This window comes from Rattus norvegicus, chromosome 5 (genome assembly GCF_036323735.1).
Source record: "Rattus norvegicus strain BN/NHsdMcwi chromosome 5, GRCr8, whole genome shotgun sequence".
NCBI classification, from domain to species: domain Eukaryota; kingdom Metazoa; phylum Chordata; class Mammalia; order Rodentia; family Muridae; genus Rattus; species Rattus norvegicus.
The window spans coordinates 154,449,566-154,476,966 of record NC_086023.1 but is presented as its reverse complement, the minus strand read 5'-3'; the positions used below and the strand labels follow the sequence as shown (position 1 = coordinate 154,476,966).

The window sequence follows — 27,401 nt, the reverse complement described above, 5'->3', positions numbered from 1 at the left end:
GCGCGGGTGCCCGCGTGCGGCTGAGCCGCGTGTGCGCCGGCCGGGGTGCGGGAGAGGCAGGAGCGCGCCACGCGCGGCCGCCGGGCCGAGCCCGAGGAGCGCGGCGCCGCCCGGCCATGGCCCCCGCCCGGGCCCGCCTGTCCCCCGCTCTCTGGGTCGTCACGGCCGCGGCGGCGGCCACCTGCGTGTCCGCGGGGCGCGGCGAAGGTGAGCGGCGCGGCGGGGCGGGGGCGGGGGCGGTGCTGCCCGGGGCGCAACTTCCCCGCCTCGACCCTAGCCGGCCTGGGCGCAGGATGGCACGGGCAGGGGCGGAGGGAGAATGCCCTGGGGACTGAGAATCGGAGGCTGGGGACAAGGGGACAGGACTGGACAGAAAACAGAAGAGGTATGGAGGAGAGAGGGTAAGGGATGGGGACTGAGGACCGAACGGACTAGAAGGCACCGGGCGGACAGGGAGACGAAAGAACCCAAGAATCGGGGACAAGGTACAGAGGACTGAAGGAAAAGGGGCTGAAGATGGCTTTGAGCACAAGGCCAAGAACTGGCTGGGGCCAGACAGAGAGCAGGGGTTTAGAAACACCGGGATGATGGGTGTCTTGAGAGTGGGGTGGGGGCGTAGGCTGGCCAAGGGAAAGGGTCGCCTACATCCAGAAGCACCAGTGGCAGGAGGTGCAAAGAGGAATGGACTCGGAGAGACAGACACAGGGTGGCTCAGAGAACAGAGTCTTTTCTGGGTGAAAGCCAGGTGGACCCTTCACTCGGGGGCCCCAGGCAGGTGGGAGGGGCACCGAGCCCTGAGGACCAAAAGACTCTGGGAAATGACTTCTGGTGAAGGAAGGAAGCCCAGAGCTGAGATTGGCTCCAGCCCTGCCCACCCACACCCTTCCTTGGGTCCCACTCGACACTGCAATCAGACCAAGGGGTTCTGCCCCACATGTGGACTCACCATGCTGTGCAAGACCACTGTTCAGGGCTAAAGCTCATCTCACGAGGCAGGCTGGATTTTTACAGTGTCCACTGCTCCCAAGCAAGCTGGACTATTTGCTCAGAGAGCTTCTGGAATCCCAATACTTAGCTCAGGGGGACCACTCAGCCCACAGGTTCATCCACACAGACCCGGGTTGGCAGAACCTCAGATGCTTGGACGGCATCCCCCACCCCCCATCATGCACACAGCAGGGCAACCATTGCACATGCACTTGTGTGACACCCCCTATGCATGAGGGTGCCGCAGCACAAACAGACACACGCAGCACAGACACAAACAGGCCCTCGGACTTGCATTCATGCCCAGTGAAACTCCGATGTAGGTAAAGTACTATCCCCAAGGAAAGCAAAGCCCGGGGTGGGGGGAGGGGTGTTGCAGGGTGGCTAAGGGGCAAGTGGACAGGCAGAGCTGGCTGTCTCTCTAGTTATGAGACATAATTGGGGGGGTGTTCTGAGTAGGGAAGAGTCAGGGTCAGAAGAACGGTGTCCTGAGAGAAGTTTTCCTAGAGCTAGGCCAAGTGGCGTGGGGTGGATTGTGGTGGGTTAGGGTTGGGGTGGAGCTGGGGTTTCTAAGGAGGTCTTCCGCCAGCCTCCAGGAGTTCAGTGCTGCACCACACACATCCTTGCCTCAACTGTTCTGTGGAGTAGCCAGCGCCTTCCAGAGTCCCAGAGCCCCCACGGTAGTGACTTTACCCAGGCTCTCATGCTGCAGACAGATATTAGAGGGGGATGTGTGTAACAGAGAAGCCACAGCGGGAGAAAAGACAGGCCTGGGAAAGGGGGAGAAACCTACCTGCAGTCAGGGGTATGGCCAAGGGTGTGTTTGCAGAGTGCCCAGACAAGCTAGGGTGATTTGCACAACACAGATGGCCAGATGACGGAGACCTGGGCCTGGTGTGGATGTGGAACACCCAGGAATCCCTTATGACATGGATCTTGCAGTGGTACAGGAGCCAGAATATGCTGGGGAGACCCCTGGGACTCAGGGAAGAGGCAATCTTCCTAGTTGGGGCCAAACCCAGGAAACAGTGCCCGGCCTGGCTATCTGCCCATTGCTTACCATGGCTGCTGGGCAGTCACCTACAGATTCCTCAAGCCACACCAGGCGCCAGGTCTTTGTGGGTGAATCTGCCTCCACTTCAGGGTGGTCTCTAAGGCAGTCTGCGTGTCCTGCCTGATGTCCCTTGGCCACCCGGGTTCTCTGGCCTCCCCATCACGCACTGTGTCCTCGGGGAATGTGAATCAATTTAAGTATTAGTCTCAGTGAAATGGAATGGGGGAAGGTGACAGTACTGGAGAGAAAAAGAATCGTATAATGCCTTCCGTGATCAGGCGGGAGCCGCCAAGGAATTCTGTGCTGTTCAGCACCTGATGGCCTATGTGGTCCCCAGAATGACCTGCTCAGGGAGCCCCAGGAGGACCGCCTGTGGGCATTTCCAGCCGAGGAAACTGAGGCTTGAGGGGTTTGGGAAGAAGCCTTGGAGTCCAGGTCTCCTGTCTTCTGAATAGGGGATGAGTCCAGAGGGGGAAATCAATCTCACGGTCTGGCAGGAGAGGAAATCAGCCAGCTGCATGACCAGGTCTACGTTTCCAAAGGGCCTCAGACCAGACCAGGCAGGCCCAGAACTGGATTCCACCCAAGCCTCCTGGGTTGGTATGGGCTGTCCCTTGAGGTTCACCCCACGCTCCTCAACACCCGCATGGATGACAATGTGAGGTATAGAAGCTGGCAACGTTCCAGAGGGAAAGGACGGGGTACAGGGTGGCGGGGGGTTGTGGAGGAGGGCAGAGAAGGGTCTGGAAGGAGTCGGAGCAAACAGCCCTAGCTTCTCGTACCCTGTTGTGAATCTGATAGAATTGACTTTTGACTTATCTGTGGATTATCTGAAGACTGGATGATGCGATGGGGACTTCGTGGGGACAGACAGTCCCAGAAGGTGGTCCTGAAGTCAGAGTGTCCAGGGGGAGCCTCTGTAGAGATGGATGTTTGTTCAGGGTCCTCCAATGTAGGGACAGGTCTGAATTAGGCTGTTCCGTGCCTAGAGAAGGGACCTCAGGCCTGAGACCCACATACAGGATACTGGCTAGTGTGGGGACACCCCTGACTGCCCTTTCCCCACCCTCTCTCCTCATGGGGCCCCACTGGCCTTGGGGGGAGCTGCAATACAGCCCCCCCTTCCCTCCCCCCAGCCGGCAGGAGGAAAGAGCTTGCCTGACCCACTTTTCTCTCTATTGCCTGAGAGCAAAGGAGGGAGGGAGACGGGAGGCTCTCTCTCTGCCTGTGGCCCTGGCGTAGGGCTGGCTCAAGAGAGGGGACCTTCCTCGGTGGACATTTGTTCCGGTTCTGATCCCCCCACCCCAGTCCCTAGGGACCCAGGAAGGAGTGCAGAGATGCCTTCTCTGGTTCAGCCGGGTTCCTGACGTTGGAGTGGGAGGGTGGAAGGAAGGAGAAAATGAATCTGTAAGAGCATCCTCTCTCTGCAGTCCCTGATAACACTTGTCTCCACCTTTGAGGGCCAGAGAGGGCCAAATTGGAGCTATGCAAACAGCAAGCAGAAGGATATACCCCACCTCCCTGGGGGAAAGTTCCAGAGGCCCAGCTTTGGCCATCTGTGACCTGGCCAGGGCATATTCCACCCTGGTAGGTGGAAGCCATTGGTGGTTGGCTGGGGAAGGAGACCCATGGAGAAAAAATACAAAAGCAAGCAAGCAAGCAAGCAACCAAAAACATGGCAGCCTGTGGGGCTCTGTACTAAAGGCCCCTTGTACAGCCATTGCCATAGCAATAAAAAGCTAGGACCCAGAGACAGGAGGGAACTTACCTTGGGACACACAGCAGGAACAGAGAGTCGGGACTAGAGTTCTGCTCTGCGCAGGACAGAGTGAGGAAGCAAGGGTGTAGGATGTGTCAGCAGGGACTGGCGTTGGCCCCACACTTTACAGGTGGCTTCCTTGCCGCCATCTGAACCCCCAGGTCTTACTGATCCATTTAAAGACAGAGAAATTGAGATTCAAAGAAGTGGGGACCACCTGGGATGTGACAAGGCCCGGGGAACTGATGCCACTCACTCCTCTGGACTGCTGTCTGTTACGAAACACTTCCGTAGGCAAGGTGGCATCTAAGGCTCCCCTGGGAGCACATAGTAGGTGGCATCAGCCAGCAGCGCTTGTCCATGCACAGCCTTCCCATCACTGTCTTTAGTGGTCTGGCAGGCACCAGGCTCCATCCTGGGCACACCGAGGACCTTAAAACCATGAGGACCTTAAAACCGTGCCTGTCCTCGGGTGAACAGCAGTACTTAATGGTGTAGGTAAATGGTGGGACTTAATGTTATAAATGTGAATGCTGTCACCTCCTCAGGGAACACTGGGAGTGAACACCACCACCCCCATTCCACAAAGGAGGAAGCCAGGGCTTCGAGAGGTGAAGAGGCAGAACCAGGACGCTAGCCTATGCTTGCAGGAGCCTACAGACCCGGCTCTGTATGTCCAGCTACTCCAGGCATCCCAGAGCATTGGCAGTATGAGCCCCAGGAGTGACATAGTGACCGGGCAGTTGGCTGAGGGTTGAAGGACACTGTCAAGAGAGAGGCGGGACTTAGACTCCAGACCAGATAGGGCAAGCATGGCTGGGGACTGTGAGCTCCTGGGAAGGGGCAGCTAAGAGTCACCAATGCAGCTGGTTCTGGCTAGGGAAAGGGTCACAGGGGCCTAATGCCCTCTTGTCTTGTGTTTTACAGTGAACCTGTTGGACACATCGACCATCCACGGAGACTGGGGCTGGCTCACATATCCTGCTCATGGGGTGAGTGATGGAACGAGGGAGTAGTGGTTGGAGTTCTGAATCTCAGCATCGCACAGATCAAAAGGAAGCAAAGGCTTCAAGAAGTTCATTCATTCATTCACTCATTCATTCATTCACTCATTCATTCATTCACTCATTCATTCATTCACTCATTCATTCATTCACTCATTCATTCATTCACTCATTCATTCACTCACTCATTCATTCACTCACTCATTCATTCACTCACTCATTCATTCATTCATTCAAGGGCACAGAGAAGTGGAAGATAGAACGGATAGTTCTTAACAGTTTAGCTCACTGGGACCCTTGGGATCACAGAGCCCGCACTGGCATGGGCCCCCGATGTCTGTCTGACCCTTGGTTTGAGGATCTTCATATCTGTGCCCTGGGCCTGCATATTCACAGCTTGCCAAGGCTAGGCCCAGGGTATCTGGAACCATGGTAACAGAGACATGCACGACAAGGTCTAGGCAGACTTCCATGGCCCTGGGGATGGGCCTAGCTCATCCTAGTGATGACAGTGACACCAGCTCAGGCCTGGGAAAGGTCTCGCTTTTCACCTTGAGGGAGGTTTTTATCTTAGGAATCAGGATGAATCTCCACTCTGCCCCTCTGGGGTCTCATCACAGGCAGCAGTGGGCTGAGCAATATCAGCTCCTCAGCACAGCATTCTGGGAACTGGCAGGGCCAAGCCTGAATGCTGTAATTCTCCGGGCCCAGAGCTGTAGCCTGCATGGCCACTTCTGAGGGCACAGGCCAGGCACCCAAGAAACGCAGCTTGACCTGGCTGTCCTTGGGAAGGGCCTGTAGTGGGTCTGCCCTCTTGCTTCTTAACAGTTAAGGGGCAGCCTTGGCCCCAGGTATGCTCTGGCTTACCTGGAATCAGGGACTTGGCCATTCAGTTAATAAGAACCTGGATTTGGGGGGTTGGGGATTTAGATCAGTGGTAGAGCGCTTGCCTAGCAAGCGCAAGGCCCTGGGTTCGGTCCTCAGCTCCGAGAAAAAAAAAAGACAAAAGAACCTGGATTTGGTTTGGGGAGGCTCATACCTGGTCTCAGAAGGCTCTGCTTTTCACAGCACACCAGATACCTATTCTTTTGAGATTTAGAAAATAATAAGGGTTGGGGATTTGGCTCAGTGCAAGGCCCTGGGTTCAGTCCTCTGCTCCGAGGGGAAGGAAAAAAAAAAAGAAAGAAAACAATGATTAAACGTGTTCACATCACCTTGGGAGCAAGTCCTTGCAGGATCGTAGCCCATTCCACAGGTGAGACTACTGAGGCTCAGTGCTCTCTGGTGGTGAGCAAGACACGAACCCAGGTCTCTCTAGGACTAGAGCCTGTGTGGAGCCTACATGTACCCCAGGTGCTGAGGGCTTGTCTGACCTCCCTGTAAGGGGCGACGGTATTGTCCACTGAGTCAAGGATGTGCTCTATCTGGAGCCGGGCGCTTCCCAGAGAGGAAATGAACTACATGGGTCCAAATCTCGGACCTGAGCAGGTCGAGCAGGGGGTTGGAGGGAGTGCGCACACACTCCTCTCCAGGGACCTTCTGTTGGTTCTCCTGCCCAGCACAGAGAGCCTTTAGAGCTGGTTCATGAGGATCGGTCCAGCATTCTCATTCTGCAGCTTGCTCAACTCTCCTCTGGGCTGTGCGTAGCATGAGAGGGGCTATCTCTCTTGGACAGAACACAGCCAAAGGCAGGGGTGCTGGGCTCCAAGATGGGGGACTCTGCCTTCTCTGCCAGTGGGATGGCTCAGGCCACTCACCTCCTCATTTAGACGATCGTAGAGCATGCTCGGTGCAGTGACATCAGGCAATGCATAGAAAGGGCCTTTGGCCAATGAGAAGCCAGAAGCATCGGAGAGGTTAAGCTACTCTGCTTAGACCCAGACCCTATGTACTTAACCAGGCTGCATCTTCCTTCTACACCCACTGGGTGTCCCGTATCTTGACTGGCAACGAACAGCTGTAGTCCAGACTGCCCTAGAGAGGGAGCATATTATTGTCTGTATCACCTTTGACCCTCACCATGCACTGGAGTGGCTGGAAAGAGCAAGCACTCACCGATGAAGCACTCATGGTTCAGAGAAGGAGTGTAACAAACCCAGGGTTGCACAGTTGCTTTGCCCTGCCCTGTCCCAGGTAGAGAACCAGGTGGGGGACAGCATGAGGGAGTCAGTTGCAGAGGCCGCTTGGGCGGGAGTAGCCCTGAGTGGAGACTGAGTGGATTTTGCCCTTCCATTTATTTCCAGGAACCCGGCCACCGCAGGCATCTGCCCTCACTCTGGGGCTGGCAGGGTAGGGCCAGGCCATTGGCACCGGTGGGGACAGCTGGAACGAACTCTGATCAAGCTGGTTGATTTATCTGGGCCCCTGGCAGGAAACAGACAGGGAGCGTCTGGCAGGCTCTTTGGTGTTCCATTAATTGTGACAATAACTTTAGCCCCAGATGTGACACTACTGCCCGGGGCTGGGGTTGCAGCGTGGGGCACGGGGCAGCAAGCATAAGCTCTTACAAGTGAGGCCAGACTCTCAGAAGGCCTGTGGGTGGGACCCTCCGTCCGTTGGTCCTGCAGGCATGCAGCAGATCAGGGGTGTGCTGGCAGGGCAGTGGTGCACTGGTGCCCTGCTCTTTGAGTGCCTTCCTGTGCCAGGCCTGAGCTCAGCACTCTAGGCATTTTCCCCTGGCGTCCTCCCAGCCTAGTGGAGATAGGCCTGCCCGAGGGTGGCTGCCTGGGGTGGAGACCACACAGCCGGCAGAAATGAGGCCAGATGGAGGGGCTTGTGACAGGCAGGAAGGGGGTTGGGACACCCAGGACCCCTGCTGTACCACACATAGATCAAGCTCGACCCCTCGGTTTAATGGAGCTCAGGAGGAGGGGTCTTCAAGCCCCCTCCGCCAGTTCCGAAGTAAGAAGATCCTTAGTTCCTACAGAGCAGAGAGAAAGTCACAGATCTGGACAAGGCCATCTGTCCTTGCTATTCCTTGAGGTCCTCTGGACTCAGCCCCGTGCCTGTCCCTAGCTGGGGCTAGGTAGCGGTGTGGTTGAGGGAGCCAGGGCTCTTCCCTCTCTGCACCTACATGGAGTCCTTGCTTTATCCAGGGTGTTGCTGGCAAGTGCCACATCAGGAGGGCTCAGGTCTCTCCCCACCCCTCACCTCTCTCTCTCTCTCTCTCTCTCTCTCTCTCTCTCTCTCTCTCTCTCTCTCTTTCACACACACACACACACACACACACACACACACACACACCACACCACACACAGTGCTGGGAGGGTCAGGAACCTACTTGTGGGCAGGGTGTGGTGGCGGCCATGATACTAGGGATCGGGATTGAACCCAGACCTTCAAACATGCAGAGCAAGCAAGTGCTGTGCCACCGAGCTACACCCCCCCCCCTCTTTCTTATCATGCCGTTGGTTGGGATGAGATAAGGCAGCATTGGTCCGTCTCTCTGTGGCGTCTTTGGTTAAGTGTGCCGTTAGTACTGGCATCAGGCCCCAGGTCAGTCTGATCTGTGGAGATGAGAAACAGTGATGCCTTCTAGGGGCTGGGAGGGGGGACGTGTTACCCTCCATGGGTACAGCATCCTGGCTTGGGAAGATAAAAGGTGTCCTAGAGAAGGGCAGGACAGAAGGTGGTGACGTGATGTCACAGAGCCATGGGAGCGTGTTTCCTATTGTCGAACGGCGTGGTAAGAGTGGTGATGGTGGGAGATTTTTGTGTGTGAAATAAGAAAGAGTGCGTATTGTGTAAGCTCTTAAGACCTGAGTTAGAATTTTCCGGCACATGCAGAAGAAGCCTAACATGGTTAAGTGTACACCTGACACTCTAGCACTGTGGTGGTGGTGACAGAGGGGACAGGACTACTGGACCTGTTGGCCACCAGCGGAAAAACAGTGAGGTCCAGCTTCAGTGAGAGACCCTGTCTCGAGGGTAGAGGGTGAAAGCAGGTGACGTTCGGCATATTTTGATCTCTCTCCATACACATGGGTGTGCATGCCACCATAGGCACATTCACACACACACATGTACATGCACATTACATGCTTACCCATATCCTAACACAGTATCAGACTCCCATTCCTTTTTAAGCGTGACTAGTATCCTACTGTCTGTATGTGCTATTTTCTCTGTCTGTTGTCTGTTGGTAGGCAGGTTTTTTTCCCCCATCTACTTGAGATTTTTATGTGTTTTCTGTGGCGGGGCTCAGACCCAGGGGATGCTGTGTTCTGGGCAAGCAGTGGACCACACTCAGCAACACGTGGGCTGCCAGTCCTCATCCTGAGCATGGGTACGCAGGCATCTATCTCGTCAAGGCGATACACTCTTAGAGCTGCTGCCTCGTGTAATTCGGTTTTTTGAGATCTGCTGGTCACGGCTGCACGGTTCGAGTCCCCCCAGCGATGCACCAGCTCCTTCATCCCTCGCCGCACCTCTCTTCTGTTTAAATATCTAATGGCTGTGTAGTGGGCTCTGGCTGTGGGCTTGATTCGGATTTCCCCAGTGGTTAGCGACGTGCAGTATCTTTTCCTGTGCTGTTTGGCCATCTGTGTATCTTCTTCAGAGAAACATCTTTTCAAGTCCTTCGCTCCCTTTTTTTTTTCTTTTAATTGGAGTGTTAGTTTTCTGTGGTTGGGATGTATTTCTTTATTTGTTGTGGATATTAATGCCTCCTCTGATACGTGGTTAGCAGACTTCCCCCACTTCCTTTCTTTCAGCTCTGTGGGGTGTTTGCTTTACCTCTGTTTCCCTCACTCGGGTAGGGCCAGATGGAAACAGTAATGCTTAACTTTCCCACAGCCTTGTTCTGACCTGAAGGGAGGGAGCCCAGGCCAGCCCCGGGGACCCAAGCCAAGAATGGCAGAAGCTCATTCGCTAGAATACCCCAGAAGCACACACCGAACCCTGAGTCTGTCCCCAGCAAGGTTGGTTTTGACTAGTGAGTGGGAGGCCAGCCTGAGCCACAAGAGACCCTTACCCCAAACAATAAGCCAGAAAACAACAGGGTAGTCTGACCAGTTGATCAGATATTCATTCGGCAAGCAGCCACAAAGGTGGGGCAGCTAGAGAGGGATTTCACGTGGGGTATAACCCGGGACCACCACTTCTTACACTAAAGGGAGGGGTCCCTTTAATAGCTTAATAGGAAACTGCACTCATCCGCTTCTCCGAGCAAGACCCCCCCCCCCACCGTGGGAGTGATGGGAAAAGCCACAGCAGTCAGAGCCTGGATGGCAGGCTTGGTTCCTCCTAGGCTCTGGCTGAAACCAGCCTTACCCCTTGGTGGCATACATCGGCTCTGCCTCACATCTGTGAGTCAATAACACTTCCATCCGCATTGCTTAAGGATTCATTTGCAGGTGCCTGACCTTGGTGGTGACTGCCTTCCCCGAGAGACATCTTCTCCTGTGTTTCTCCTAGTGTCTGTCTATGCAGGGGGCTGCCGGGAGAACACCAGGCGTGGCTCCCAACTTAGCAGATTGCGTTCTCTTTGCCACAGTGGGACTCCATCAACGAGGTGGACGAGTCCTTTCGGCCCATCCACACGTATCAGGTGTGCAACGTCATGAGTCCCAACCAGAACAACTGGCTGCGTACAAGCTGGGTGCCCCGTGACGGCGCCAGGCGTGTCTACGCCGAGATCAAATTCACCCTGCGTGACTGCAATAGCATTCCTGGGGTGTTGGGCACCTGCAAGGAGACCTTCAACCTTCACTACCTAGAGTCTGACCGGGATCTGGGGGCCAGCACACAAGAGAGCCAGTTCCTCAAGATTGACACCATCGCAGCGGATGAGAGCTTCACCGGCGCAGATCTGGGCGTGCGGAGGCTCAAGCTGAACACGGAGGTGCGTGGCGTGGGCCCGCTCAGCAAGCGCGGCTTCTACCTGGCCTTCCAGGACATAGGTGCCTGCCTCGCCATCCTCTCACTCAGAATCTACTACAAGAAGTGTCCCGCCATGGTACGCAACCTGGCGGCCTTCTCGGAGGCGGTAACCGGGGCTGACTCGTCCTCGCTGGTAGAGGTTCGAGGCCAGTGTGTGCGACACTCAGAGGAGCGCGACACACCCAAGATGTACTGCAGTGCCGAGGGCGAATGGCTGGTGCCCATCGGCAAGTGCGTGTGCAGTGCCGGCTATGAGGAGCGGCGCGATGCCTGTATGGGTGAGTAAAACTCAAGGCGGACTGGCTGGGCTGCAGGTGTCTCTGTATGGGTGGGGCTGCTGGTGTGCAAGATGTCAGCCCCACCATCTGGCTCCCTTTCAAGCAGATGCACAGGGCATCTGGGGACCGGGTAAGAGCCAGGTGGCCCGTCCTGTGACGTTGTCGAAGTGGCCTGCAGGCACGTCCCTAGGTTAGGAAATGACACTGCCTGTAGTTCTAGGGGCTTCAGAAAAGAATATACTTTACTGAGTGAGGTATTAACTCACTCAGTCCCCATCACCACCAAATGAAGCAGGGCTGTCGTTGTCCTGGTTTTGAAGAGTTACAGGGGAGAAGCAGCTTGCCCAAAATGACACAGCCAGGGAGTAGAAAGATAGGCTCTGGGCTCTTGGCTCCGGCCTCTAAGCTGAAAATCGCCAGCCTTCCAATGTGGGGAGTAGAGAGAGGTAGACTTAGTGCTCTGGGTAAAGACACATAGGGAGGGGACATTGCAAAGCCATGAGCAGGACCACCCAAGGAGAGCAGGCTTGGACGGACTTGTCATACGGTCCCAGAACCCGGCTGTCTGTATTTGAGTGAGCTTGCAAAGTCCTGCTGGGGCCAGCTGAGTACCTGGGCGCACCAAAGTTAGTCATAATTGCTAAGGGAGGCCCAGGCATTGTGTTGCACATACGTGTGCATGCACATTTGTGTGTGTGCACATATGTGTGCCTGTGTGTGCATATATGTGGTCTGAGGACCAATGTGGGGCACTGCAGCCCGCCATGCTGAGCATAAGTGCCTAGGGGAGCTCCATAGGCACCAGCTGGGGTACCAGCTGGTGCAGGGCTCGGTCTGGTTTCCTTGTGCACTTGGATCCCCTAGGGGCTGGACACATGGGCCCTCTGCCATCAGGGCACAGGGAAACCTGGCTATGGAGAACCTTGGTTCTGGCTGCAGAGGGCCCAGGGAGAGCCCTTCCTGTGTAGGAATCACGGAGACGCATGCATCAGACACCTCCTGTAGACCGGTAGAGCACACTAGCTCCCTGACGGTTTTCCAATGTTTGCCAAATCTGGGGACTTTAATAAGTCATCTGTGTGCTCAGGGCACAGAGATCAGGGCAGGAGGACCCTGTCTTTGGGAAGTCCCCATCCTTACGATAGCCTTCTGAGTGAGGTGCCACATTCCCACTTTGCAGATGGGACACCCTGAAGCCCTCCGGCATGAGTGGCAGAGTGGATGTGATCCCAGGCCACCTGGCCCTAAGCCGGCCGCTCTGCCATCCTCAGAATCCTCCTGTCACACTCAGACAACTGGTGACAGGTGCAACTATGCCTAACGACCAGGCAGACCGAACGGTGGCACCTGCTCAGCGCTGCCCCAGCTCTAAACTTTAGATGCTTAGAGCAACCTTACAAATAAGCCAGTGAGTCCCACGTGCACCGAGACAGGCTGGCTTGCGGGAAAGACTAGGCAGATCCCTTGGTTGGCAGAGGTGGGGAACGGGGCAGGGCTCTTGGTGAGGATTCCTCAGAGGCTGGGAGAAGCCGAGGCCAAGCTTACTGCCTGCTGCTGCCAGCCCATTAATAAAAAATAACAAAGACACACGGGGCAGGGTTAGGGAACCGCAGTGTGTTTTGAGTTTTACATTTAAATCATAATGCAACATAATTACGCCAGTTGCAAGATAATTACAGGTTTTATAAAAAATATCAATTCACAGTGCACTGCAGGCAGAGAGATGGGGGCGGGGTATGGGTTTGAGTCCCATGTAGAGGGACATTCCCCAGCACTCCCCTGATGGTGGCATCTGTGTTTGTCCGTGTCACCGAATCTGGAAGGAGCCACAAGGGTTCCACACTGAGACCTTCACAGAGGGAGCCAGGCCAGCAGCCTTATCTGGGTATCTGTCTGGAGACTCTAAGTAAACTACCATGTCACTTGGCTCCTCAGGTGACGAGGTGAGATTTCTTTCCTGCTTCAGAAACTTATGGGGGAACTACCAGAGCCCTATAAAGCTGGTCCAGTTTACCACTGAAAGAAAGAGGCCCAGAGAGGTAAACTTACTGACCCAGGGACACACAGGAAAGACAGATTGGCAGGGGTCCCATCTCTGACATCCCCTGAGCAGGAAGTACTCGGTGACCTCCTTAGTCCCTTGCCTGCACGCCTCCCCTCCCACAACTCCTCCAGCAAGCAGAGGGGCCTTGGAGAATCTCCCCGCCCCAGGAGCTGCAGGGAGAGTCTGAAACTCTTCAGTCCTGGTTGCTGTCCTTCCTATCACCTGGATGCGAATGTAAATCACCCTCGGGGGGCCCTAATCATCTTTCTATAAATATCAGAGGCTCATTCGGAGGGGAGCAGGGACGACGACGAGCGCTTTTGCCTTCCTGCCTGTGTTTAAAATCTGATTTAGAATTAATTTCCTTTGGTCGACCACGGGCGGGCACCTTATTTGTCAAATCTCGGGCTCCGTGCAGGGGGAGCAGAAAGGTGGCTGAGGCTGCAGGCAGCTGCCGGCCTGACAGGCAGCCTGGGCAAGGTGCCCTCGGCAGGGCAGCGGCCTCTCCTGGCCCACAGCCTGCAGCTCAGGGCCTGGACCACTCCGGAAGCCTCCTGGGTCACGGGGCAGAACCAGACTGCAGCCCGGAGTGCCTCCATCTGTCCTAGCCACTAATTCGTAGCCCTACCTCCAGGATCCAGGACTCCCTGAGGCCCAGTGATTAGTATTCTTATTAAAGATGATTTTATTTTCGAGGCGTGGATTAATCTGGCCTTGACACGTGATAGCCATATTGGGTATTAGCGGCTCAAGAGGGAACTGGGAGTGACAGAAAGACACAGCCACCTCTAAGCTCTACACTGTGAGGAAAGCTGGATAGGGGCCCAGATGGAAGGTCCCCCCCAACTGGCTTTGCATCACCCCTGGGCTGAGAATTTAGGACTAAAGGGTGCAGCTCTCTGAGGGTGTTTCTTCTTTTGCCAAAGGGTCCTGTGGGCTGAGGTACAATGCAGTGACAGTGCACTTACTCAGCCTCCCGATGCCCCCCAACCTTCTTTCCCCAGCACAGACAGAGGCTCACACACAAGTGAAACATTGTACTCGCACACAGGTGAAACATTGTACTAACAGTTACCAAATACATCTAGTTATAGCTACCAGTGCCAGGTGCTGCCACATCCTGATGCTCAGGTGACCTACACTGCAGCCGCACACTACCACTATTGCTGTCCCCATTTTACAGATGAAGAAACTAGGACCTAATGATGTACCCTAAATCACTAAACCCAAGTAAGGAGTGATGCCAGAAAGAGAGCCAGTCGATCTCCAGTGCCCACCCTCCCCTGCTATGAGCTGTTGACAGCCAAGGACTTTACGGATGGCTGTCATACTGTGACATACGCTTCTTGCCCTGCCACACCAAGATGTCCCACGGAATTACTTGTCTGTCCCTTGTTGCTCCAAAGGTTCTCTGGGCAGAGCCAGCTCCTCTGATCTAGTTTGTAGTGGAGGGGCAGGGGAGTGGGGAATGGGTAAAGGGGTGCCAACCCATCACAGGGGTCTACTCACCGCAGTGAGGGCACTGTTACTCAGCAGAACCGCAGGTCCAGCATAGAAATGCCAGCCCCCCTGCTGACAGTGCTGTCTCCATCCTCTCCTGCCTTGGGAGACTTTGTCCCGGCTGCATCCCAAGACAGATTCCCAAATGGAATTAAGTCTGAACCTTCTTGGGGACCCTTAGAACGAGACAGTTGCTTCGGAGCACAGGGGTATTGTCCCCTCACCTAACAGCTGCTAAACCCCTCCAGTGCTGCAGTCCTGTGCCCCCAAAACCACTTGAGGGTCGTCCTTCCCCCTGGCTCACTTTCTCACCAGTTTATAGAATTTTAGAAATCTGCTTGGCTTTTGCTTGAATAATAAAGAGATCCGACTGGCATCCACGGTTGCCGTGCTCCGAAATGACATTCTCTTTTTTTTTTTTTTTTTTTTTTTTTTGGTTCTTTTTTTCGGAGCTGGGGACCGAACCCAGGGCCTTGTGCTTCCTAGGTAAGCGCTCTACCACTGAGCTAAATCCCCAGCCCCCCGAAATGACATTCTTAAATAAAACTTCGCTGGGGGACTGGCTTTTCCAGAACTGGATTTAGCATGGAGAGAATCCTGCCTGCGGTTGTCCCTGTGACAGAGAGGTTCCACTAAGACAGACCTGGAAGCAGCCTGGCTGGGTGGCACTGGGTCCGCCTGACCCTCCTAAGCAGTCACACAGACTAATCCTTACTAACCAAGGGTCTGCCCATGAGGACCGCCCAGTCCAGGAGAGACTGATGGGGGATGGGAGATAGAGTGACAGGCACAGTCATTTCTGTGTGTTACATGGAGGGCCAGCAATGCTGTCACAGAGGACCAATTGAGAGGGATCCAGAGAGAGGAGTTTAGCACATGGATAGGAAAAGACACCCTGAGAAGAAAGCCCAGCATGTGCAAAGGCCCTGGGGCCTGTAGCATGTGAGAACGACTGGAGCCCAGTCTGGCCTGAGGATGGGAGGCTAAGGTAGAGAGTCAGCAGGGATCCCTGAGACTATCTGACTTGATCTCTTACCCTTCAGATGTTTATCCTTGTGGAGGGGGCTTCTGCCACTGCTCTCCAGGACCCTCTTGCCCTCCTGAGTATGATTTGATCATGTTTGCCAGCATCTCCTTCCCCAACATGGTGGCCCTGGAAGGCGGGCTGGGCAGTTCAGTTCATGACAATGTCCCCTGGCTCTGAAAAGGGCCTGGTCCTGGGTCCTGCTCCTAAGTGATCTAGCCATCGACTGACTGTGAGAAGGCAGGCAGGCCAGAGGTCCCGTTGGAAGTCACTCAGATGAGGTGGAGCAGGTGGCAGGTCTGGCAGGATAAAAAGGTATCCAGGAGACAAGCAGCTGTCAGAGGTGACAGGGTGGTGGGTCTTGGTGCCAGGTTAACTGGGGGAACTTGTGAAGCATCAGACCCCACCAAAGGCTTTACTACCTCAGGGTTTGTGGTGAGGCTGGGGATCTGACTTTCATGGGAGAGGGTCCCTGTTTGTCCAGGCCTGGCACCAAGTCGTGCATGGGTCTCTCACTCGTCCACATCACACAGCCATGGCTTTAGTCACACTCCCTGCGATTGGCAGCTGCTTGGGCCCTGTCAGAATCTGTGGCCAAGGAGAGTGGGTGATTTGAGAAGCTCAGATGTGGGGCTTTGGGGTGTCCACTTTGGGTTTGGAACTCATATCAAGGACCTAGCTCAGCTCCGTGCAACCCTATGGAAGACAAACGCCCCTATCTATGCTCTACCTCCATCCCATCTGATGGGGAGGAAAACAGTATTGTGTTACAGTGGAAGCTCCGTCCCTCCAGGATGGACGGGTGGACAGACAGACAGACACACATACGTTAGAAAGCTCAGGGGGAGTCCCACCCTGAAGCTCTTTGGTGGGCCCCTAGCTTGCCTGTAGCTGCCTTTTCCTCCACAGCCTGTGAGCTGGGCTTCTACAAGTCAGCCCCCGGGGACCAGCTGTGTGCCCGATGCCCACCCCACAGCCATTCTGCCACCCCTGCGGCCCAGACCTGCCGTTGTGACCTCAGCTACTACCGTGCGGCCTTGGACCCACCATCGGCAGCCTGCACCCGTGAGTACCGCCTCGAAGCTCTCCTGATCGGACTCCCAGTGCTCTGGAGCTAGGAGTCTATGAAGTAAGGGTGGGCTGGTGTGTAGGGGAGAGGCCGTTGTCTGTGACTACAGCAGGAAGCTTGACATCCTGGAGTCTGGTGGTTCTCCGCCATCTCTTCAGGGACACCCAAGAGGCCCTTTGCATACTTTCCTCAGTCTTTCAGGGGTGTCTGGTGCCTGGCGAGGGCGTATTTCTAGGTGCACACACCCCGTGTGCCTGAGGTGACTCTGAGGAGCGTAGGAAACTCCTGGCACTGCTGCTGTTGCTTTTTTTTTTTTTTTCCGTGTCAAGCCAGGAGAGGAAGAGAGGGAGAGAGAGAGAGGGGGGGGGGGAGGGAGGAAGGAAGAGTGAGAGTGAGGAAGAAGAGTGAGAGTGAGGAAGAAGAGTGAGAGCCTGCTACTGTTTCTTGACCCTGGCCCCCATCCTCTCTTGGCCAGGGCCTCAGCAGGGGCCCTGCTCTCAGTGCCTGCTACAGAGGAGCCTGAACTGTTTTGCCCTGAAGTTGCTGCCCAGATCCCTTCTCTCTTGATCTTCTCATGGCCACCCAGCCTCAGGCTCCCTGCACAGGCAGGCCAACCCATGAGATCGCTCATCCCCGTGGGTACCGTGCCTACATGTGCCAGCTTCCCTCCTTAGAGGTTCCTGCCCAGACTTGAGCTTTGTCCTGATGTGGGACCTACTGGGACAGAAAGAATTTCTCCTCACGAGGTGAACCTAGCTATCAGTCCCAGACATGTACCCACCCACATCTGGCTAGACTGGCTTCTCCTCAAGACCATAATACAGGGCTCAAAGCTGCCTGGCAGCCTACGCCCGTAAGTCAGGGTCGGCACTTTTGGTGTCTGGTACCTTTGGCTTGGGAAGTCTTTGCATAGTTCAAGAGCCTGAGAATGGTTGAAGAATGGTTCTGAGAGCGTGTGCTTCGAGTCTCTCAAAGCCAAGATTCCTAGCCTGGAATTCTGAGTCTTGGGGTCCTCTGCCTGACCCTGTGCTTTTCCAGTTCAACCCCCATGACACTGCTACCCAGCCCTACAATCAGCCTAACCAAGAGTCTCTCTCCAGAATCTGTGCTGGCCGGCCTGGGCCTGAATAGGCAGGTGTGTGTGATGCCCCACAGCCTGGTGGCTACATAGCAGGCTTCTCATGCCACAGAGAATGCCCAGTGACATTTTTAGTGGCAAAAGCGTGCAGGAATAGAAGAGGGTGGACATGACCAGGCAGTTTACGCATAGTGTGGGTCCTGCGGGCACCCCAGCACTGTGCAGCGTTCCTTCGACTATAGGTGGGAAGTGTAGAAACACACACACACACACACACACACACACACACACACACACACTCACTCACTCTGTGGCGTGGGAACTCAGGTTGCCCTGGAACTTCTGGAGGACGTAAGAGATGTGATTTCTTCGTTAAGAGGCATCAGATACAATGGGGATCCTGGGCCAGCTCTACCCCCATTGTTGCTGTCTTTCCTCAGGGCCACCCTCAGCACCGGTGAACCTGATCTCCAGCGTGAACGGAACTTCTGTGACCCTGGAGTGGGCCCCTCCTCTGGACCCAGGCGGCCGCAGTGACATCACCTACAACGCGGTGTGCCGCCGCTGCCCCTGGGCCCTGAGCCACTGTGAGGCTTGTGGGAGTGGAACTCGCTTTGTCCCGCAACAGACAAGCCTGGCGCAGGCCAGCCTGCTGGTGGCCAACCTCCTGGCCCACATGAACTACTCCTTCTGGATCGAGGCAGTCAACGGTGTCTCCAACCTGAGCCCCGAGCCCCGCAACGCTGCTGTGGTCAACATCACCACAAACCAGGCAGGTAGGCGGAGCAGCCCCAGGGACCCCCATCCACCCTCCCCCAGCTGTTGTTTCTTTTGGTTCTCCCTTCCCACCAGGACCTGAGCAGGGGATCGTTTTTTTGCCTATAGGAACTTAGCCCGAGACTGGGAGAACCCCAGAAAACACAGAGGCAGTCTTCAGTTATGGGTCATAAGCCTGGATTCTAGAACTTTCCCTGCCTTTTCTCTTGTGCAATGGAAGTGACACTACCTGCCTTCCATACTGTGGAGGTTTAGAGAGGGGAGAGTACTCAGTCCAGCAGCTGTCAACGGAGCAGCAGATGTGAGCCACCACTCCCAGCTTATGCAGAGCTGAGAATTGAACCCACTGTTTCACGCACGCATGCCACGCAAACACCCTGCCAGCTAAGCCATGTCCCCAGCCCCAGACGTCATCGCTTCAGTGCCTGTGTCCAGAGTCAGGTGGGTTTGGCCGTATTGGGACCACACCCATTCATGTATTTCTGGTCACTCAGACCGCGGTCATCCCACAAAGGTTCTTTCTTCCTGAACTCTGAGGGCCTATCGAGTGGTAGCCTGGTCCTGAAGAGCAGCCAGGAGCATCTTTCTATGACTACTCCCTCTGGAACATTCCCAGAACCCTCAGCTCCTCCCCCGCCATCTTCTCCCAAGGATATACAGGCATGGCTCAGAAGCCCCCTGTTACTGCATAGGAAGTAGAGGTCAGGACCCAGTGATCAGCCTGCAGGGGAGTTCAGCACTCATTCTTCCAGTGGCTCAGTGACATCTATCCAGGGCCACACCCTCTCTCCACATCGTTCAATCCTCCTGGCCAGCAGTATTCAAGAGCAACCAACCTGTGCCTGGGTTTGCAGTCCTGCCCTGCCTCCCGTCTGCAGGAGCATGGAAGCAGGAGGCTCCCTAGCCCATGGTGAGGGAAGAGCAGACAACCCGGGAGCCTCTGGACAGCACCCACATTAGAGAGAGACACCCCATCACCCCACCCACCCGGTCTCTCACGAGTTGTCCCGGTCCGAAGACCTTCCCCGTCACAAGGCTCTCCTCACAGAGCTACCTCAACAGCACCCACCAGTCTCATCCCCACCTTGGCACCATGGCCACATGCAGCAGACGCCCCTCTCTGTTCTGTATCCCCGCCCATCTGCCTGCCAGCCCCGGTCTCCTTAGAGCAGCCTGCAGAGACTGCTGTAAGTGACTTAGCAGGCCCTGAGTAGTAAGAGGGAAAGCCACCGCAGAGCTGCGAGCTCCCACACCCGACTCCCCCGTATCAGGTCCTTCCAGCTTCCCTGTAGGGGCTTCTTGACTCTTCGTGTCAGAGTCTCTAGTAGCAGCAGCATGTATTGGGCACCACTGTATGCAGTCCCTGCCTTCAGTGAGCATCCAGGCATGCTGGAGCAACAGGACTCCTAGACTCCGGAAGAACTGGCCTGTTAGAGTCTTGCTCTGTAGTCCAGATTGGCCTTGAGTTCATGTTGGTTGTCTTGCCTCCACCCCGAGCATTGGGATTGCAGGTGGGGGCCATCATCCCCAGATTGCTTCATTGTTTGGTCTTGGGTATAACTATATGTGACCTTCAAGCATACTTGGGAGAGCACAGTACCTGCAGATAAAGCCAGGGGTAGGGGAAAGGGCACCTCCTGTGACCAAAGAATCCCTGAACATACATAGGCCTGCTCAGCTCCTGCTCCTTGCTCTTAAGAGCTGTCCCAGCCCGGACTCCAGCCCTGAGTCCTTCCTCAGGAATAGCTGAGGCCCTGCTACATCCCGGCCTCTACTTAGGGTGGAGGCCCTGAATGTAACCAGACCTGAAACTGGCCCCAAAGAGTGACCCGGGAAGCAGCCAGTGCCTCTCCAGGGTATGGGGCTGCAGACTGTCTTGGTGTAGAAGCAGGAGGGTCAACAAACTGAGCCTGTGGTCCTGGAAGAGCCTGGGAAAGACTGGGCAGAGGCCTGGGTGTGGCCCACGCTGGGCCTGATGGGTAGCTGCCGCCCCAGCCCCGTCCCAGGTGGTGGTGATCCGGCAGGAGCGGGCTGGGCAGACCAGCGTGTCACTCCTGTGGCAGGAGCCAGAGCAACCCAACGGCATCATACTGGAGTACGAGATCAAGTACTACGAGAAGGTTCGAGAACGTTCCGGAGGCGGGTGGGTGAGGAGCCAACAGGGAGCTGCGGGCCGTGAGGAGTGCCTCAAAGTCCCACGGCCTTTCTTCTCCGGGCAGGATAAGGAGATGCAAAGCTACTCTACCCTCAAGGCTGTCACCACCCGCGCCACCGTGTCGGGCCTCAAACCAGGCACTCGCTACATGTTCCAGGTCCGGGCCCGCACCTCAGCAGGCTGTGGACGCTTCAGCCAGGCCATGGAGGTGGAGACCGGGAAACCCAGTGAGTGCAAGGATGGGGAGGGCTAGGGAGCCCCACTGGTAAGACCAGGAGGAGGGCAAGCAGGGGAAAGCCAGTAGCTTTACCTGGCTGGGCCCTGGAGATCCCTGGTCTCAGTATCGCATGCAGTGGAGTAGCATCTTTACAGACAGGAAGTGAAGCTCGGTCCTGTCACCTTCGGGCCTCCCCTGAGTCTGAGTGAGGCCTTTGCCAGGTGACTTTTATAGGTGACCCAGTGACATCTCTTAGAAGCTCATACTGTCCACAGCATCCACATCACTGGGGCCTTGCAGGAAACACTAGTCCTTGGGTCGGTGCCCTGCAGCAGGAACCCTGAGAAGCTAAAAATCAGAAACCTAGCAGTTAAAGGCTGATCTATTTGCCTTTCTCCAGCTCCAGCCAGCCAGCCTCCCCCACTGCTGAAGGGTTAAGTGCCCACCTGGCATTCCTTTGTCACCTGTGTGTCCTAAGTATTTATAGGCCCCTTGAGACTGAGCATGGCAATCCTGTCCTTCCCATTCTGTTTATCCTGTGGCCTCCAGTAAGAGATTTCAGAGATCCCTTCCTCCCTGGGAAGCTGCAGATAGGGCTGGGCCCTACCGTAGAGGGCTGAGGAGAGGGTCCCCTGAGGCCAGCACTCACATCTCTCAACACACTCCTGGTGCTGTGAGATTGACAGACAGCACAGGTGGTTTTCAGCTCTTCTTCATTTGGGTCAGGAGAGGGCAAGTGATCGTCAGCGGAATGTTCGGCTTGCACGGTCCCTTGAAAACCAGCAGCCTCCGAGGGGACTCTAAGGGAAGCCTAGTGCAGGCTGGGGTGGGATCAGAGCTGGCTGGTGGCGGCAAAGGGCTGGGCCTTCCTGCAGGGCCCCGCTATGACACTCGGACCATCGTCTGGATCTGCCTGACACTCATCACAGGCCTGGTGGTACTCCTCCTGCTTCTCATCTGCAAGAAGAGGTAGATAATCCTCTGCCTCAGCCCAGCCACAGCCCAGGCACCAGTGGTCTCCTCAGCCACCATCCAGCCATGCCGGACCACACATAAAAGTGCCTAGCCACAACCCGGTCCCACCCAACCCTCCCTACCCTAACCACACTGCCCCACACTGAGGCCAGGGAGCCATGCCTTTGCAAGCATGGCCTGTGTGATGGTCAGTTGCACTGGGGACATTTTGTAGATTATTAATCAAAAACTGAGGACTCTGAGTCTAAGAACAAGGCCGCTCCCATGCAGACTTACTGAGGGACAAGAGCCAACCTGTTGGGAGAAAGGCACTCTGATCCACCTTCTGACTGGGTCTCGGGTGGCCTGGCCCTGGCGGGGTGGTGACTGTCTCACCCCCATGCAGGCACTGCGGCTATAGCAAGGCATTCCAGGACTCTGATGAAGAGAAAATGCATTACCAGAATGGCCAAGGTGGGTACCCGGCCTCGCCTCAGCAGGGCCCAGTGCAGGGCTGGCTTGTCCAGGTGTCTACAGGAAAGGCCAGGCGGGGCCCAGATGCCAAGGCTAGCCATTACAGAGATCACCCCCACTTGCCAGCTGACAGCCCCCAGGGGACGCCAAAGGGGCTTTGGGCAGGGAAAAGCACAGCCTTGTCCATTCACACATAGTTCACGCGCGATTTCTCTGGTGGGCGATTGGGTTATCTTAAACAATATCCCCTGCTACAGTGAGCTTTCCAGGATCCTGTAGAGATTCCAGGAAGCAAGGGAGACATGGGGAGGATCTCCTTCTACATCCTGGCACTGTGCCCACTAACGTCAGTGGGAATACTCATTCCTGCTAGGCTCAGTGCAGCCCTGGGTGTTTAGCCATTTTCTAGTGACCTGCCTTCAGGCAGAGCTGGCACGTACATGTGAACTCCTTTTCTTGATGGCATTAACCCCGTAAGAGCAATGTTAAAGTCACAGACACATGGGGGTCTGGGGTTCAGAGAACAGTGTACATGCCAGAATTAACCAGACACCCGGAACACAGAACCAGAGCCACGCCATAGGCTACCTATTTATGCCTATGGGATAAGCACTGTGGGGTCCCTGCTGTTTGGCATCATATCTAGGGATTTGTAGTGACACCCTATATGCCCTAGGGAACACTGGGAGAGGGAACTTTGTCCCATCCCGATTGAGGGCCCTTCTCCTTGACTCCTCAGCACCCCCGCCTGTCTTCTTGCCCTTGAACCACCCCCCGGGGAAGCTCCCAGAAACCCAGTTCTCGGCAGAGCCCCACAACTATGAGGAACCGGGCCGTGCAGGCCGAAGCTTTACCAGAGAGATCGAGGCCTCCAGGATCCACATTGAGAAGATCATAGGCTCGGGTGAGCCCCAGAGGCTAGGAGGAAGGAGGTGGTATGGGAGGGGACCCTGGCCAGAAGGGTAGGGAGATAGGAGCAGCCTAGAACTCCTGGTGCTGGAGGTTCAGCTCCTGGGCCCCCAAGTGGAAACTGTGTCCCACTGTTAATGCTTGTTCCTTCTGGGTCCTGCAGGGGAGTCAGGAGAAGTATGCTATGGGAGGCTGCAGGTGCCAGGACAGCGGGATGTGCCCGTGGCCATCAAGGCTCTCAAAGCTGGCTACACGGAGAGGCAGCGCCAAGACTTCTTGAGAGAGGCAGCCATCATGGGACAATTCGATCATCCTAACATCATCCGCCTGGAGGGTGTGGTCACCCGTGGTAGGTGCCAGCAAAGGTCAGCTTCCCCCGATGGGACACTCTTATCCAGAGAGGGACTAGGTCTATCCCTTGGGCCACCCTGTCCCTGTCACTGTGCCTCAGGTCTCTAGATGACCCCAGAGTGCTCAGAGCTCAGGACCCCAGTGGGGCCCTGAAGGCTGACCTGAGTCCTGAGTGGGCGTATGTTACCGTCCCTGATCCGCAGCCCTGGCCACCCACACACCACACCTTCATCTTCCCTTTCCTGCCCAGGCCGCCTGGCAATGATTGTGACTGAGTACATGGAAAATGGCTCTCTGGATGCCTTCCTCAGGGTATGTCTGTCCCCACGTAGGGAAAGGGTGCACGTCCATCACCACCAGCCACACAGGTGGGGGGATGCTCACTTGCTGTCCACACGTGGGAGTTCATTCTATTGAGAGTTCACCCCTCACCCCTCTGGAGCTAGCTTCTCATGTTCATGGGGAAGAGGCAGGTGTGAGGGGAAATCTCAAGAACCAGTTAATCACATTGCTTTCTGGAACCCCATGAAGTTCCTGGGGTTGCGAGGGCCCCTACTGCCCTACTTCACGCAGAGGGGTCCCCTGCCATCAGCTCTACCATTTCGGGGGAGGTGATTACATTTTCAGCCCACACTTCTGGGTATTCACTGGGAGGCTGTCAGACCTAGAACGTGACCTTCCTAGGCCTCCATTCCCCAACGGGAAGACACTTCCAGGAGCCCGTGTAAGCAGCCAGTCACTTCCTTTTGTCCACCGCAGTCACCTCTGATCTCTAAGGCATCTCAGGAGATCTCCAAGCCCTGGGCCAGGCACTGTCCCAAAGCCCACACACCACTCTGTGTCCCCTTGCAGACCCACGATGGTCAGTTCACCATCCTGCAGCTAGTGGGCATGCTCAAAGGGGTGGGCGCTGGCATGCGCTACCTCTCGGACCTGGGCTACATTCACCGTGACCTGGCCGCCCGCAACATCCTGGTAGATGGCCGTCTTGTGTGCAAGGTGTCAGACTTTGGGCTCTCAAGGGCTCTGGAGGACGACCCTGAGGCCGCCTACACCACTGCGGTGCGTTGGGAACGTCCTCCTGTGAGCAGGGGCGTGGGCAGCCAGCCATGTTCTAAGGCGTTTGTACTCTCAGGGTGCCGCACACTTGTCTTGCTTATTTTTTTCTAATGGCTCAGGGAGGTGGGTTCCCCTAGAACATGTGCTCTTGGATGGGAGCTGGGGAGTGGGACTCTGACTTGGACTATGGGACAAATCCAGCCATTCCCTCAACATTTTCCTATCCACCCCAGGGAGGGAAGATCCCTATCCGATGGACAGCACCAGAGGCCATTGCCTTCCGCACTTTCTCCTCAGCCAGTGATGTGTGGAGCTTTGGTGTGGTCATGTGGGAGGTGCTGGCCTATGGTGAACGGCCCTACTGGAACATGACCAATCAGGATGTGAGTCTGGGGCCCAGGGGTGGGGTGCAGCTGTGGGTCCTCAACAGGGAACCCAGCCTGAGCCGGGCGATGTGTCCTCACCAAGGTCATCAGCTCTGTGGAAGAGGGTTATAGGCTTCCAGCGCCCATGGGCTGCCCACGTGCCCTGCACCAACTCATGCTAGACTGCTGGCACAAGGACCGTGCCCAGCGGCCTCGCTTCTCTCACGTCGTGAGCGTTCTGGAGGCCCTGGTCCACAGCCCCGAGAGCCTTAGGGCCACAGCTACAGTCAGCAGGTACCAGAACCCCTGTACCAGCCCTGCTGCCCCCCCTCTTCCGAGTCCAGCTTTGCAAATCCTCTACCTTACCTAGGGCTGGGATCGGGAGAGAGAGTGGCCATCGCCCATGTCCTTAGCAAAGGCGGAGTCCTGGCAAGCTACTTACTGAACTCTCTGTTCCCAGGTGCCCAGCCCCTGCCTTTGCCAGGAGCTGCTTTGACCTCCGAGCAGGCGGAAATGGGAACGGGGACCTCACTGTGGGAGATTGGCTGGATTCCATCCGAATGGGCCGGTACCGGGACCACTTTGCAGCGGGCGGGTACTCCTCCCTTGGCATGGTGCTTCACATGAACGCCCAGTGAGTGACAGGGAGGGGAAGAGGGTGCAGGGCCAGGGGAAACCCCACAGCAGTGCAGGGGTGGGCAGCGGGCTCTCTTCCCAGCTCCCAGACTCCTAGAGCCAAACGGGCGGGCCTCACTTCCTTCACAGGGATGTTCGTGCCCTCGGCATCACCCTCATGGGCCACCAGAAGAAAATCCTTGGAAGCATCCAGACAATGAGGTCCCAGCTGAGCTGCACTCAGGGGCCACGCCGGCACCTCTGACCCATGGCCACTTGGCACTGGTCATACCAACTGTCAGGGGCTCTGCGGGGGGGGGCCCCCAGCAGTCAGGGTAGCCCCTGAGCTCTGCCACAGGAGAGTGACAGAGGTCAGGCACCTGGGACAAGGACCTTGGTGCTTTAAGTAGAGAGGACACCTGCCCTCTGGAGGAAGGCACAGGACCTTGTGTCTTCTAGAGCCTGGGGCTCCAACACCAGACGCCAATGGTGACATCACTCGCCTAGCTGTGGGTGCATGCGTGCATGCATACGGGTGACGGTGTGGGCGTGCCCCTCGAGGCCCTGGCGGTTGATGAAAACAATGCGTAACCATGTCTCTGTTCCCCCATTAGGCCCCAGCACAGATGTGTGCAGGTTACCACGCGTGTGCTTGTCTACTAGGGCAGGAGCCACGTGTGTATGGCCACAGATAACACGTCATGAATGAGGAGGCGTGACAGAGTGTGAGCGACACTGCCCAGTTCCCAGGACCTGTGGGGGAACGCACAGTGCCTGGCGGCTGGAGCCCAGGCTGCTTCCGAATCATACCAGCACCAGGCCCACCGTCCAGCCTGGGTGAACCCACCATGGCTGTATCTCAGGTCCGGGACGCCTTCCTACTTTGGGGGCTCTGCCTGGCTCCTCCTGCTACTCAATAGGAAAACAGGGTTCCTGGCCAGTCCCTCTGGCCGCCTTCCGTAGAGGATCACAGCAGAGTGTGAGATGCCCTCGGTGGGCCGTGACTGCCTGACCGTCGCTCTCATGGCTGTGATGCCTCTTTCCAATGTCTCACTGCCCATTCCTGCTGCCCCCCTGCCCATGCTGGGAACAGGAGCCCCAAACCCACCCCTTCCTGTACCAGATAGGTATGCCCAGAGAAAAGGATGCCTTGTCTGATGTCACATGACAACCAAATTTCAGAGTTGGGACCCTCTTCCCCCCCCCCAACCATGGTCTATTCTCCCCAACCCCACCCAAGACAGCTAGGACGGGAGGGGCCTGGGAGACTCATCACCACAGGCTGATACCCCTCCCCCCCTTACGGCCCACCAGGGTATGTAAATGTCTTTTTTTCTACCATGTCAGAATATTTTTTTCCCTCACTCCTGACAATGCAAAAATGGTCTTCAAAGCACATACAAAGCACCCCGGGTGAGAACGCCCCATCCTAGGGGAGGCAGGGCCCAAAGAGCCCCGGCCCAGAGGACAGGGCGGCCCCCTCCCCTGCCCATCCCTGCCCACAGCCAGCACAGCACCCCGCGTGACACCAGCACTGAGCCCCCTCCCTTCTGCAATAATCGGGGGCTTCAGCCCCACCCAGGTGCCGCGGCCAGCTCCTGCGCTTCTATATATTATAGTACTATGTAGCCGAGCTGCCCTTCCTTCCTATGGAAGTGGGAAACATGGTCAGGACACGAGGGGTGGGGACACCTTGTCTTCCACCACCCCCACTCACCCAGTGTCTGGGCTTAGGATCCTCAGGCGAGGCCCCTGGGGTGGGTCCCCCTTGGGGCTCCTGGGGCCTCTCTGTGGTTCCCATCCTGAGTCTGGAATTACTTGCGATGAGAATAAATTGTCTCATCTTTG

General features: G+C 56.2%; 1 protein-coding gene across 5 annotated transcripts; it reads left to right on the top strand.

Moving 5' to 3' along the window:
- Epha8 (Eph receptor A8) lies at positions 1-27,401 on the top strand. 5 transcript variants are annotated; one of them, NM_001419265.1, is given in 17 exon segments: positions 1-207; positions 4,728-4,792; positions 10,299-10,962; positions 16,440-16,595; positions 18,118-18,453; positions 20,450-20,574; positions 20,674-20,836; positions 21,702-21,795; positions 22,187-22,254; positions 22,994-23,158; positions 23,327-23,512; positions 23,765-23,826; positions 24,367-24,576; positions 24,807-24,956; positions 25,042-25,232; positions 25,399-25,572; positions 25,704-27,401. In NM_001419265.1, coding segments are annotated over 17 exon segments (3,015 nt in total). In that variant the 5' UTR covers positions 1-116; the 3' UTR covers positions 25,819-27,401.